The sequence below is a fragment of the Acomys minous genome (genome assembly GCF_964271855.1).
Source record: "Acomys minous genome assembly, chromosome: 2".
NCBI lineage: Eukaryota > Metazoa > Chordata > Mammalia > Rodentia > Muridae > Acomys > Acomys minous.
This window is the reverse complement of record NC_140484.1, coordinates 1,800,425-1,814,842: the sequence shown is the minus strand read 5'-3', so window position 1 is coordinate 1,814,842 and position 14,418 is coordinate 1,800,425. Positions and strand designations below refer to the sequence as shown.

The following is a 14,418-nucleotide window of genomic DNA, read 5'->3' as shown; positions in this document are numbered from 1 at the left end:
TTTGTCTTGAGCCATGCAGGATTTGACTAGAGACTTCAGAGTTTCTCATGGTGGACTCCCGGGGGGGTTGCTATGGGGTGCTGTGGAGACCCTTGGGTCAAACCAGCACCCCTCTCTGACTTCCTGCTTCCAGCCTTGGTTGTGTGCCTCACTGCGGCACCTCTGTTAGGCTGACTTGAGCCCATACCCCTCAGAGGGGATAGAAGAGCATCAGCACACTGCCGGAAAGCACTCCTTCTGTGGCCATATTATCAATAATGCGATTAACGCCAAATGAAGGTTACTCCCAACCTTTTTGACCAAAGAAATCGAATTAGCAGTAAATGTTTCTGTCACCCAGGAGACTGTTAAGACTGTTAGAGATGGTGAGGGGCTGGCAAGGGTCTGGAGGCAGCCGCCAGGCTCCCCACACACGGACGATTGAATTCTGTTTTCTCCACTGCCCTGGGAATGACAACACCTGGCAGAAGTGTTGTGAGAGCTGAGCAAGAGCCCAGGCAGTCACAGTGAGGGGGTCACTGTCGCCAACGCCACCCACCCATCCTTCCTGCCTTTTAGAAAGCGCTGGCGTGCTCTGCTCACTCAGCAGCACTCAAACATCGTCACTCGTCAAGGCAAGAGCTTCTGCTATGCAGACTCCTCTCTGGGTGTGCGGCCCTCACCCAGTCAGCAGGCGCTGGGGGCTGCTGTGCTATCGATGGCATCCGCTAGTAGAGGAAATGAAAGAGCTCAGAAGACTACTGAGGAGGTGCTGGGGGTGGGGAGCATTTGTCTAGTCAGCTGGCACAGCATTTTGAAAAATGATGGTAGAAAGGCGGTCTTTCATTTAAACCAGTGCTTTAGTTCATTGAAAAAAAAATACTGAGGGAAGTGGAGAAAACCCTAAAAAGCAAAGAATAAGAATGACAGGTTTCTAGAAGGTCACTTCATTATAAAACGTCACAACCCTTAGCCAGTGCCTATTGAGATAATCATTAAATCTTAAGATGTGCATTTCTCTGCCTACCACTGCCACCCATAATCGCAACAATGCCATTTGACCGGCACAGCGGTGCACCTGAGGGTGGCACGCAGCAGCTGGTGCTGTCTCATTGTGCAAGCAGAACAGAGAAGTGGGTGGACGTGGACGCCCATAGCCTCTATTGACAAAGGTGCTTGTGGCAGGATGTGTGCCGTAGTGAGAACCACCATCTGCTTGAGAAACCCCGGGCAAGATCATCGGCCACCAAATGTAGAGAACATGGGGGCAGCGGGCATTCCACCCCAAGCAAAGAATTCCTTCATTAAGTACTTTTTGGTGACAGGGTACCTGCCCTGCTGCTGTGGGGGTGGGGGAGCGGCCTAGGCAACGGTGTTTTGTGGATTATAAATCAATAGCTGGCTGTGAATTGGTTGTGAGCATCACAGCTATTATCCCATTTGGATTTCTTTCTAAAATAATGTTTCCGATAAAGGCAAAGCGGATATAGTTTCTGATCTATCTCAGTCTCTGCACAAGTGTAAGGCATATCAACACTGCCATTTGAGGAAAACTGTCCCCACAAGACAATGACACAGCACCCTGACCTCTCAAAACACCCAGGTGAGAAAAACTGAGTTCTGAGATGGGTTTTGCTTTTCAAAGGTTTAAAGAATTGGTTGGAAAGCTAGGGCATGCTTTTGGAGGGAGGTGGTCTGCGGGCAGCAGAGTCCTCTCAGTGATTGGCTGTATAAGGTCCTTCTAGCTTAGACCCCAGTTCAGTGCTGAGGAGGCAGTTCAGAAAACCACTTGCCACACAATGACCCAAGTCTCCAGCACCCACGTAAAGTTCAGGCAAGTGTCCTGGCCCACCTATAATCTCAGCAACGAGGGCAGAGGCAGCAGATTTCTGGAGCAAGCTGGCTGGTGACACTAGCCAAATTGGTAAGCTCTGGGCTCAAATGAGAGACCCTTCCTCAAAATATAAAAACGGAAGCACAAAGGCACCTGACGTCATCTTCTGGCCTTCACACACGTGCACACACGCACACGTGCATGTATACCACCCCATCACACATAAAACACTCTTTCAAAGGACTCTTACTCTTGGGTGTCATGGGCTGGGTAAAGACGGGAAGCTGGCGTACATTATAATCTACTATTCACTTTTCTACACACTTACATGGTAGATTCCTTTTTAATTTTTCTAGTTATATTAAAAATAAATTTTTTCGACTAGGATGCATGTCTTCTCACATCTGAGGTTGGAGCGCCTACTTTCTAAGTGCACTTACTGTTTTACCAGCCCAGCACTGAAGTCTTACTTTTCTACTTCATTGTTACCGCCTTGGAGGCCCCAGCTCTGTTCTGTGTACAGTGGTGGGAGGGAGGGACTTAGCAGCTCGGCTGTGACTTCGGTGCCCATCCCCCCTCTCTCCAGTTCTTCTCCACAGCAGTGTGGAGTGCTAGCATAAATCCCCCGCCTGCTTCGTGAGCCACCGGGCAGCTGCCCTTCCTGCACTTGCCTAACCTGCTCAGTGCTGTTTGCCTCTTTCTTTTTTTTCTTTCTTTCTTTTTTTTTTATTTAATTTTTTATTTTTTTGAGACAGAGTTGCCTCTTTTCTTCATGGCACACCTTCTGATTTATTTATCCATGTAAAACTTTTTTTTTTTTTTTTAAGTAAAACTACCGCTTAGTAACGCCTTTGAGAGAGGGAATGAAATTCGGCTGCTGAAGACGTGGAATATATTGAAACGCATAGGCCATCAACTATTGAGTTCTGACGACTTATGTCTTCATGATAGTAAAAATGAACTGTGTGCGTGCACGTGTGCCCATAGGAGGCCCAAGAACAGCTTTGGGTGGTGCTCTTCAAGGGCGGTCTGCCTTAAGTCTCCTGCTGGCCTAGAGCTCACCGAGCAGGCAAACCTGGCTGGCCAGCAAGTACAATTCTGTTTTAGCTCTCCAGGTGCAGAGATAACAAGTGTGCACCATCGTGAGTTTTTAAAATGTGGCTTCTAGGGGTTAAACTCAGGTCTCCATGCTTGAAAGGCAATCATTGTCTTTACCCATTAAACTGTCTCCCTAAGCCCAGTGCAGCCCTTAAAGACAGGGTCTGGCTACCTAGCCCTGGCTGGTTGAGAACTTTGTGTAGATCAGCCTGTCCTCAAACTCGGGGGTGGGGGGGAGGGGAATACATCTGCCTCTGCCTCCTGAGAGGAAAGGTGTGCAGCAACTCCCAGAACAGTTATTAATTGAATCTGCATTCTCTGTCTTGTCCTGAAGTTCCTAATAGACGTGAAATGGTGACTGTGACTAAGACAATGGCGGCCACTTTTTCCCATGTGGCCTTGCTCCCTGTGGGCCAAGTAGAGGTCAAGGCTCGAGCCTGATGCTGCCAGGGTTGGTGGTACTTTCCAACCGGTGTCTCCTAGTACGACCCCTGGTAGCTGTGTTGGTGTAGTGCACGTTACCTAATGCCCTCCAGCATCTATGATTTGCCTATTCAAACCTGTCTCCTGCAGATCCTCCTATCCTCCAGGGTTCACCTAAGCTCCCATGTCCTCTGCAGACCTTTTGTTAACCTTTTACCTCCTGTGAGTCCTCCACCCGTAGCCCTGGGTACCTGGCCGTACCTTTGGAGTTAAGTTGCTGGCACAGGACTTTCAGGGTAAGGACACAGACATAGTTAGTGCCCAAGACATTCATGTCGGCAGGTGGAGGCTAGTCTTACACAATGTAACTATAGCAATGTTTCTGGAGGCTGTTGACAGTGCTGAGAAGGTCGGAACCTGGGGCTTCATTTTTAACCAGCTCCACTCTACCCCCGCTCCATCTCTAGCGATCTTGGCACGTTTCCTTAAGCATCACTAAATCTGGGGAGACTACCTTAGCTTCCAATGCCCTAAACCTTCGTGTAACACAAGGAAATGGTTCAAGTGTGCAATGGCTGTTGCCTCAACTATTTTAGTAACCAAACTCTTAAAGTACAACTATCAACTCACCCAGGAAGCAGCATGATTGAAAACGGAGTTGAGTTTGAAGCTGGCAGTTACCTTGTGTCACACAGCAGGTCTTCTGAGAATCTCTTGGGAAGCGATACAAGGGTAGAGCACTGAGTGTAGTCTTAGCACATCTGCTGGGAATGGTAACTAACAGACATCAAGCTCGGCTGCCACGGGCAGACTTGCAGACTCCACGGGGCTGGGTGGGGGGCATCTTGGGGGGATGGCTCCTGTGGAAGGAGACTGCGCAGACACACCTGATCCATTTGGTTGGCACACGGCCTCACACTGCACTTCTCCAGCTGCCACCGATGCTTAAAAAGTGCAATCTGTCCTGGGCTGCCATGCACCATCATGGCTGCACTCTTCGCTGTTCTTTGCACTCACCACCAACCATTATGAATCCAAAATAACCAGAAACCAATTATCTGTACCAACCTATAGTTTTTAATCACCCCTTAGTTACACTACACACTATGTCGGGGACTATGAGTTATTGAGCTGATTTGAAATTTACATGGAGATATATGTTCTATGCTATTCCACATAAAGGAATTGATCATCTGGTCAGGTTTTCTGTTCCCCTGCATGTTTGTTTTAGACTCTCCAGTCCCCTGGAGCTGGAGTTACAGTTGTGAGCTGCTATGTAGATGCTGGGGATTGAACTGGGTCCTTTGGAAGGGAAGCCAATGCTCAACTCCTGAACCAGGCCCACAGCTCTCCTTGGCCAAAGTTCTTTAAGCTTCTGTGCCCAACCTCCCACCTAGACTCACTGTGAAAGCTGAGGCTTTTGTCTACTTGTAGCTATGTTCCTGAAAAGATGTCAGCTAGATTATCAGATTACTGCACAGTTAGGCACACTGTCAGCAGGAAGGCTGTCTATGAGTACTTCTTGTTGAGGATGCTTTAAAAAGAAAGCATAAAGGTTTGTTTTTGTTTTTTGTAGTTACACTATTTTTGGTTTTTCTGAAACAGTAAAAGAGGGCAGAGGGCTTTTATGTGTGCACTTGTGCTAAAAGAGCAGACAGAATATGGAGAAAGACGTATGAATATCACACCTGTGAACAAAGCCCTGGGGATACTTGACCTAAGAAAAAAAGAGGCCACGGCAAAATATGGTTTTAACATTGTAAAACAGTCGTGTAGATGGCTAGCACTAGAGCAAGATCCATGACTGGGAATAATGGAGTGGATTCTAGTTCAGACATCCTTACATTTCTAACAAGAGCTCCCTTCAAACATCTTCATGAAGTGCCCCGTTGTGGCAGTCTGTAAAGCGCAAGTTGGCGGCAATGAGGCTCACAGTTCCCACTCCTTACAAAATTCTGCTTAACTTTTCTTAAACCCAATCCACCCATCTTTGAATCACAAAACTCAACCTCTACCTCCAATGAAAACATCCTAGAGACCGCTTTACTTCTTGCCTATTACCTGAAGCTTTTTGCTGAGTGAGGAATGCCAGACCTTCAAGGTCAAGACATGCTAATGACTGTTAGCTAATGTGCTAATGACTGTCTATTTAACAGACTATACAGCTTTCCGAACAGTAATCCTTAACAGCAGTAGGTTAAAATAATCTTATCTTTATAAAACAAGCTAATGTACTTGCATTCTGTTTTCAGGCTATCCTCATGGACCACAACTGCCCCATTAAAACAAAAATGTACACTCAGAATAATGTCCAGTCATATCCCATTGGCGAAGATGAAGAATCTGAGAGTGACTGAGACCCTCTTAAATCGCCAAATGTTTAACTGTGTCCAAGTGTTTCCAGTGAGATGACTCATGCAGAACTGCCTTAGTCACAGCATCCATTCCTGGCACAGAATGAAACAACCAAAGGTGATACTTTCTTTTCCATGGTTATGACCGACTGCCAACAGCCTTATAAAGAAAAAGCAGCTTTTCTAGGGGTTTGTATAAATAGTGTTCAAAACTTTATTTTATCTATTTGACTTTTATTAAATATTATACAATATATTTTGACGAAATAGGTATACTGTAAATGTATAAATATTTGAATCCAAATCAAATATAATTTTTTAACTTACATTCACGAACACTTGGACAAAAAAAATCTTGTATTTTTTTTCTGAGTACTGGTAACGAGTGTTTAAAGCACACATTATCTGAGACTCGCCATCGAGAAACTACAAGTCTGACAAACAGAATCATGTAAGACAGCGCGTTGTGCAGCAACACTGGACGTGCCACCTAGCTAGTCATAACTAGCGTCAGTGTATTTATGAGTTAAAGGCTAGCCGTCTCAAGTGCAGAGGACAGGAAATTGTATCAGCCATATTTCAGAGCTATTCATAAACCTTTGCTGGCATTAGTTTTCTGATAACCACCCATCTGGAAAGGGATGGTTGTAAACTTTGTCTTCTGTGTCTATATCACCGGCAGCAATCATGAAAGCCAACAAAGATTTGTAAAGAGCGAATGTTCTGAAAGCAGAGGAAAGGACCCACGTACGCTTTCTTTTTAAAGATACATACTTGATGGTTTCATTGGGTGAAAAGAAAAACTTATGCACTTTATACACTGTCAGAATTAAGCATGATATAGCTCATCAAACCTAGTTCACATTTTGGAAAAGGAAACAAGGCTATCAAGCTGCTACAATGTGAAAAATCAGACTGGTACATCTTTCACCTGCTTGCAGGTGATCCAAGTGTTTTTCTAGCGATTTGTTAATTTTGAGTTGCTGTTATTTTTTAAACTCCTAAAAGTTGTTGATACCAATGTAGAAATGAATTTCAAAGAAAGATGAAGGAATGAAATTGTTCATGTCTAACATAATTGTTAAGAAAGATAATAGGGTGGTCAGGACACTTTCCCTTTCTGAAGCAGAAAAAAATATCTACAAATGTGTATGTGTTATTGTATCAACTTGTGTGCTGGTAGAATAATTTTTCTAAGCATGACAACACAGACATACCTTTTCAGTGTGCCAGCTAATACTGTTAGTGAACAGCACTTGTAATTGCTTTGTATGAGATTACAATCTTCTGGAATGCAAACACAGAATGGAATATATCTCAAATAGTATGTGTTAATCCTGCAGTCCTGTAATCATTTACAAACAAAACTGTGAGTTTTGCTAAGCTGAACTGTGCTTGTGTGACCTTGGACACTAAGAGAACTTTAGGACAACCACCCCTCAAACCCATTAGCTACTACACATTCTTCAGGAACGTGGCAACTGCTTCTTCTGCTTTAGGGAGCTTTCCGTGCGATCTTGGTGACGTGAAGTCTGGCAGGGACAATTACACAGAGCTGCAACTCTGAAGGATGGCTGTAGAGGAAGGAACTGTCATGCGGCTAGAGTAAAAAGCTGGGGCTTAAACTTCTCCAGGACAGCTTTAGAAGTAATGTGGATAGAGTGCTATAGTTTCCGTGCCCACAAGACCATATACGGCCATTGGTTCCTGTGTCATTTCTGCTGTGGAGGCCTCAGCCTCAGTAAGCATGACAGCAAAGGCACGCCTGTCACTGGTCTCCAGGGAAAAGATAAAAGAGACATTTCAGAACTACTTGTAGAGCAGAGGACAAGTTGTTTCTGAGGGGAAAGTAAAGACATTTATATGACTAAAATCCTGGGTACACAAGACTGAAAATAGTGTATAAAAAATACTGTGCATGTGCCAGAGCAAAGAATGCATAGCTCCCTGGATGTTTTTTTTTTTTTTTAAGTAGAGGTGGCTTTTGTTTGTACGTGGTAATTCAGACACAAAAATCTTAGTGAGGTAGCAATGGATGCTCAACTCTCTTGACTGCTAAGTGTATCTGTTCTGGTTGCACTTTAGCTAGATTACTTAATAAATTTTCTTGAACACTGTGATGTGCCTGCCTGTATTCTTTCATGAACCATTTCATTAACATTGTTTTTGGAATAAGATACACAGACGTTGTTTTGGCTGTAGATATTTAATTTAAAAGTATTCTTTGCGTTTGCAGGCATCAGGCAAAAGTCATTCCAGGCTAGGGTGAACCATCCTCTTTGGTTTTCCACTGTTTCCTTTAAATGAAATATATGACTTGTTATATCTTCTCAGTGTGGAAAAACAGGGAGTCGCCCTGGACTTGTAACTCAAATGAATTGTTCTGATGGCTGTGAACAGGTAATTATCTGACTGAGAGAGCTGTAATACCTGGCCATCTGACAGAACAGGCTCCAAGCGTCCTAGAAACAAGCATAATTTTGAATGGGATACATGTGGTAGTTTCCAGGATTAGGGTGGCCTGCTGTTTTACTAAGACCTTAAGGAACATTAAGGGATCAAAAAGGATGATGTAACCCCCTTTTAAGAATTATTTACTTTTTGAGGGGGAGGAGAACAAAAATCATCACCTCAATTTAGAAATTAAGATAATACATTTTTTTAAAAATTGAAGTGATTTCAAAACTTTAGGGCACTTAAAATTTTCAACTCTATTGTCTTACTATTAGAGTCAAATATGTTCAAAATATCTTTAAAAAATTTTTTTAAGGTAGACTTTATTCTCAAAGTTTTAGGCTGTTCTTAGAATGAGAAAGTGTCTACACACTATGTTCTAGTATTACTGAACGAAGTCCAGCACAGTGGACATGGTGGTGCATGCCTTTAATCTCAGCACTTGAGAGGAGAGGCAGGCAGACCTCTGTGGAGTTTGAGGCCAGCCTGATCTATACAGGGAGTTCCAGGACAGCCAGATCTATGGAGAGAGACTCTGTCTCAAAACAAAACAAAACAAAACAAAACAAAACAAAACAAACAAAACCAACACAGTAAGTAAAAAATAAATATAGCATATTATGATTGCAAAACAATACTAAAGTGCTGTTCATTTTGCTTAATCCAGGCATTCAATATGATACCAGTGGAGGGAATACACTTTCAATAGTCTAATTTTTCTTTTCTGAGACAGGTCTGACTATGAATAATATATTATTATATAGCATTAGAAAAAAATCCATCTATCTGTTTCAAAAGGTAAGGAAGCAACAGTAAAAATCTGAATGCTTCTTCATATTTGTTTAGGAAAAGTAGATTGCGAGCTTATCTGCATGGCCAAATTACACCAGGCAACAATGCCAGAGAAGACCCAGGCACCTTAGTTTTAGATGTCATCAAATGAAGATATTCTTGTTTTCTGTGGTAGTCTTTATTATTTTAGCTATTGATAACATAGCATGGCAGCAAGATTACATGAGTAATGTAATACAATACACCTTTTTAAACTGAAGCCTATACCTTACTCTGCTCTCGGTCCTAGGAGTTAGTTCCTCCCCTTCTCTGCTCTAAAGCGCAGCTGGGATGCCTCCACTGTCTCTCCCAACAGAAGCACATTGCACTACATTAAAGGTGTATTTTACAGGCATCGTTAGCAGCACAGTTGAGCTTTCCATGGCTGTGGTTCTACAGAGATAAATACTTTAAAGCATGAGTAGTCTCAGAACTATAAAGCTTTGCAGAATTGCTGCAGCTCTTTCAAATGCATCAGTGCAGGAGCAAGCTTGGGCATCCAGGAAACTTCCATGGTCTGATCCATAAACATGCCAGCCACTGACAGACACAGCACCTTCAGGGTGGCAACGGCAAGTCACTGTTCACAAGATGAAACATAGCTACACATCAAGCAGATCGTTTCAAGCATAAGACGTGAAACAACATTTTAGCTTCTGGGATCTGTTGTGGAAAGTCTATTGTGGTGTTCTTTTAAGTTGTGAGCATGCTTAAATAAACAGTCAAAACCAGGGGTGTGGTAGAGGCTGGGCAGATTTAGCCTTTTCTATAGCCCGGGAAGGAGGTCTGTGCCTAGCATCTCACTTAATGCCGGGAATGAGAGCTGGGACTGAGTGGAGACGGGATAACTCCTCTACACTCAACAGTGCTTTTCTCGTCTCAGTAATACCTTTTCTTCTTACAGCATTTTACTGTTCAAAGCGCTTTTGCAGTTTTGCTCCTGTTTTCCTCACAGCAATCCTGTGAGGCAGAGTAAGTACCTTTGCAGATGGGGAGCTGCGTGGCCCTTTGTGACCTGCCTGAGGCTGCAGAGCTCACTAAAGAGCTTCACCTTAAACTCCTGTTGGAGTGTGGGTTACAGACTGGGCTGATCTTTTTACTATTATACTATGCATTTTCCTGCAGCCAAAGAACTGTTCCATATAGTTTTAAATTGAGTTGGTTTATGTGTTATCGTAGTAGTTACCTGTAAAGGGGAAAACACTTTTCTATTCTACAAGTATAGCAGGCGCAGATCTTTAAGATACATCATCAACAGAGGTCAAGACCACATACTGCTCTGTTGTCACAGCATCCACTAGATGGGCTCAGCACCACAGCAGGCCCCCTCTTCAGAGGACCGTGTGCTGCCTGTTCTTGTTTCTCTTTGCAATGCATGGAGACAGTCTGAACTACTACATATTCAGAGTGGCCGACCTTCCCATAAGGCCACAAGACACCAGGTGATGTAGTAAACACATCCTGTATAACTGCCCTCCACATCATATACCTACATTAACATTAAAAAAACAAAAACAAAAAAACAAAACAAAAAAACCAAAAACCAGTTATCAATGCAGTCACTTTCAGAACAAGTCCTGGAAAATTTAAATATCCTGTACATGCTTTATTTCCTATGGGAGAACCAAAGATGAAAAACCATCTCAACTGTTCCTAGCTCCCCTTTAAAAGGAGAGCACCAACATCTGAAAGATACCTCAGAGCCCTGCTGGTCACTGTTCTTCAGGACTAAAATCTTGTTACCCTCTCTACAAAATCTTCACCAACTAGGTTTTGCATTTATTCTCTATTCAGTGCAACCTCTTCTAGTTAATTACTATAATTTTACGATACCTCAAGTGCATAAAAGCTTTAAAAGTATCATAGACGCATAAGAAGCAAGCAATGTATGTAAATAATTAAATTAAATCCGCTGTAGGGTCTGCTTTCATTACATTTGGCAACGATAACAACAACAACAAAAGCAAAATAAAATAAAACAAAAATCTCCAAACCCCATAACAAAAACCTCAAGCCAAGTACAGCTGTTTAAACCTGAAAACACAGAAGAAAAGTTAAACTGGTTCCTTCAGTGATTACTGCTGTCAATTTAGGCATGCAACAAATCTGCTGTTATAACCGTGATGAAAATGAGAATGAAAATATTTCAGGAATCTGGTCAGGACCTTATTTAACACTAATTTTAAAAAAAAAACAGGAAGAAAATATGACAGTGAGACATAACACGAACACAAAAAGTTAGCTTACATAATTAGAAAAGATTAAAAATAAATTAATAAAACCCAATTCCCAGTATAAATCCAAAAAAACCCCACTAACTATAAGCACAGCCTGAATCAAGCACTTTGGAGGGCTGGTCATGTTTCTGCTGGAGAAGCCACCCTTCCCTTCTTACACAAGCAGCTGCAGAGGCCGAGGCGCACCGTGCGAGAACTGGACGTGGCTGTGCCCATGGCACTCCACATGCAACCTGTCCCCAATCCTTTCAAAGTCTAAATGGCTTGTTGGTCACACAGACTCAGATGGGCCAAACAAGTCATCCGAGATGCTGCTGAATGGCTGAGAGTCTATCAGTTGGCTTATTTCACTATCAAGGTCTTCTTCTGTCTCCTCGGTGTACTTGCTTATTTTTTTCGAGTGCTGGTCTAAAGACAGGCTCTCTAAAGTCTCAATGTCTTCAATGCCTGCTCTGTAGTGGATCATCAGAAGGGTCAGGGCTTGTAGTCTTTCTCCTGATTTAACCAAAGCAGCAGAAAGCAGTGACCGTTTCCTTGCATCAGCTGTTTCCTTTTCTTCCCTAACAAGGGAGTTGTTGTGTTCCAGCTCCTGGTCAATTTCATTCTGCAGCTTGTCCAGCATGAACTCCAGCTTCTGGGTCCTCTCCTCAGTCGGCAAGCCTCTGTACAGGTCGCGGCCGATCTCTTTAACCGCAACGAAAACACTGTCATCCAGCCCCCCCTCCTTCCTCACTAACTTCACCCCTGCACTGTTCCCTCGCTGGGAAGGGCTGTTTGGACCACAGGCCTCTGTGTCGCTGCCTTCATTGTCTGATGTATTGGGCGTGTGTTTTGGTGACGGTTCCACAAGATCTGTTCCAGGTTCAGAAAGGCGAGTTTTAGAGACTTGACGCAGATTTAGCAAACGAGAGCTAGTATTGATGATGTGCCTGGTCAGCCCTGCTGTTCTAGTGACCGACTTGCTCGCTTCTGTCTCAACACGAGGAGGAAGGCCCAACAGTGGGTCCTGCCCTTCCAGCCTGAGGTTTCTCAGGGTCCGGTCTATCCGCCTCTCGGTTGCCCCACAGAGAGGCGTCTCAGCTAGACACTTCTCCTGACACTTCTTGTGACACACGTATGCACAGAGCATGCACTGGGAAGCAGCTTTTGTCCATACTTTCTTCTTACAGTAATCACACCACGTTGGGTTTTGGAACTGAGTATCTTGGAAACTATGTTTATTTTCTGACAGACTCATCTGTCCCACAAAATGCTCATCTTTAGGGAGTGTAGAAACTTCCTCAACCAAATGGAGCTCTTTTTCTTTCTCTACATTAGGAACTATGTGGTGGTCTGACTCTCCTTCCTTTAAGTATTTGAAATGAACAGTAATGTCACCAAAACAAAATTTGTCATTGAAGCCCTTTTGCATACTCAGACTGCGGAGTGCAGTTCTCGTGACCATGGCCTTGGGTGAAGGGGCCTCCAACCTGAACTTTGAAAGGTACTCCATGCTTGACGTAGCCAGGCACCCTAACGCCACTTCTTCAAGTTTTAAACTAACATGCCCCAAACAGATGAGGCCTCCTAACTTGAAAGGATCCCTGCACCACAGCGCGACATTCAGGTACCTTTGGCCGGCCTCTACGTCAAACACGCAGGACGCTCTGCTTCTTGACCACTTTCCTACCTTATTACGATAAAGAACCTCTGATGACTCCCACATCTGATGGTCATCTGAAGTATCCTTAGCTGGGCCAGAACTTTCTGAAGAAAGATCTTTCACCACTTCCGGCTTTGCTGATGACTGCTTTCCTGCTGCCACGTCTTCTCCATGATCCCCACTCTTCACTGGCTTCTCCGAAGGCTTCTCTGCAGGAGGAGGAGCAAGCAGCACCTTGTCTGGCTTTTCCACAGCATCTGGGTCGGCCTGAGCTGGGGCATCAGTGGTAGGCAGAGGCACTCTCACCTGTGGTCGTGGTGGCACAGGTGGTTTGAAAGTGGGTCCTTGGGGCTTGGACACTTGGGCTGCTTCTGTGGCCTCTGATGTTTTTAGAGTTGATGGTTTATTTCCTTCTTTGGATGGAAGTTTTTGTGGTGGTGGGTGGATTCCTGAAACTAATTTACGATTTAAAACTGGGGATATAGGGCCAAGGGGTTTAATAGGAAGTGTTGTTGGAGTGCGTTTGGGACTGTGACTTAACGGTTGTGCGTCCTCTTTGAGCTCTGTCTGTGCTCTGACATCACTTGCCAGGTCTTCAAACTCAGAATCAAGGTCTCTATTTTCAGTGTCCACTGGCAGCCCAGCAGCTTCCTCTTCAAAACCTGGCTGGCAGGAGCTTGGCAGAAAGCTTTCCTCCAGCTGGCCCACACTGTCTTGCAGCACCGGCCCTTGGCCGCTCTGGCCGACAGGCCTCTGGTAGTACACCAGAACTCGGTCCCCAGCCTGCTTGATGAGCTTTAACACTTGCAGTGTCGATGTGATTTTCACACCTGGTTTAAGATTCAAAATGAGAAGAATGTAAATTACTGCAACAAAACTCTTCTCTTGCCATTACCTCCCGATGACTTACTAAATGGAAGAGCAATAAAGAAACTGCAAAAAAATAATTTCCTTGAATTTGAATTAATCAGCACATGGTGCCTTGGAAATATTCTACTACCTAAATGATACAAAAGCCCCCAGGCAGCTGCTAGTTCCTAAGGGCTTCCCATTCCCTCCTGACGTGAAAAACCTGTGTCTCAGTTGAACTGTGGCCGTGAGCAGAGTGAGGCCTATCTGAACAGGCTTACTAGTGGACACAGCACGCTCTAAGTGATGGGAAGCTGACATTTCACTGAAGGAAGTCCTCAAACAACTCCAGGGCTTGCAAGCAAATGATTCACATTTAGAAACCAGTGTCCAAAGTATATGTAGCAAATGCAATGCTGTAGGGAGCAGGCCCTTTCACAGACCCTGTCCATACCCATAAATGATGATCAACTTTTTTAAGAAAGAAAGAATTAAAGGTAAGATGCTTTAAAGTTAAACATGTTGATTACAATACACATCGTTTTGTCCTGACTATAAATCAACTTGCTACCTTCCTCCTAATCCAGCCCTGCAGACAGCTGACTCCCATGTTCCCACAGCTGTCAATCCAACTCTGAACTCCGTTTCTGTGGTCTTTGGTGTTCTGATCTTCTGCCTGCTGCCCACCGGCCTTAACTAGAGTCGTAAAGAGCCTTT

The 14,418-nt window shown here is 44.0% G+C and overlaps 2 protein-coding genes across 6 annotated transcripts in view; one reads left to right on the top strand and one right to left on the bottom strand.

The window, feature by feature from the left end:
• SLC18A2 (solute carrier family 18 member A2) overlaps positions 1 to 11,178 on the top strand; it is a 38,104-nt gene extending 26,926 nt beyond the window's left edge. For all 4 annotated transcript variants that reach the window (XM_084774047.1, XM_084774046.1, XM_084774045.1 and 1 more), the window contains exon 16: positions 5,587 to 11,178. In XM_084774047.1, coding sequence (XP_084630173.1) covers positions 5,587 to 5,691 — 105 coding nt within the window. In that variant the 3' untranslated portion in view covers positions 5,692 to 11,178. The remainder of the gene's footprint in view (positions 1 to 5,586) is intronic.
• Positions 7,641 to 14,418, bottom strand: part of PDZD8 (PDZ domain containing 8) — a 61,797-nt gene continuing 55,019 nt past the window's right edge. The window contains exons 5-6 of one of the 2 annotated variants that reach the window (XR_014777574.1): positions 8,715 to 13,682; positions 7,641 to 8,681 (exon numbers count right to left, since the gene is read on the bottom strand). Coding sequence is in view for 1 of the 2 variants with exons in the window: in XM_084774043.1 (XP_084630169.1) it covers positions 11,482 to 13,682 (2,201 nt within the window). In the remaining variant the exon portion in view is untranslated. Of the gene's footprint in view, positions 13,683 to 14,418 lie in introns of both variants that reach the window. The other variant, XM_084774043.1, reaches the window with a different exon arrangement.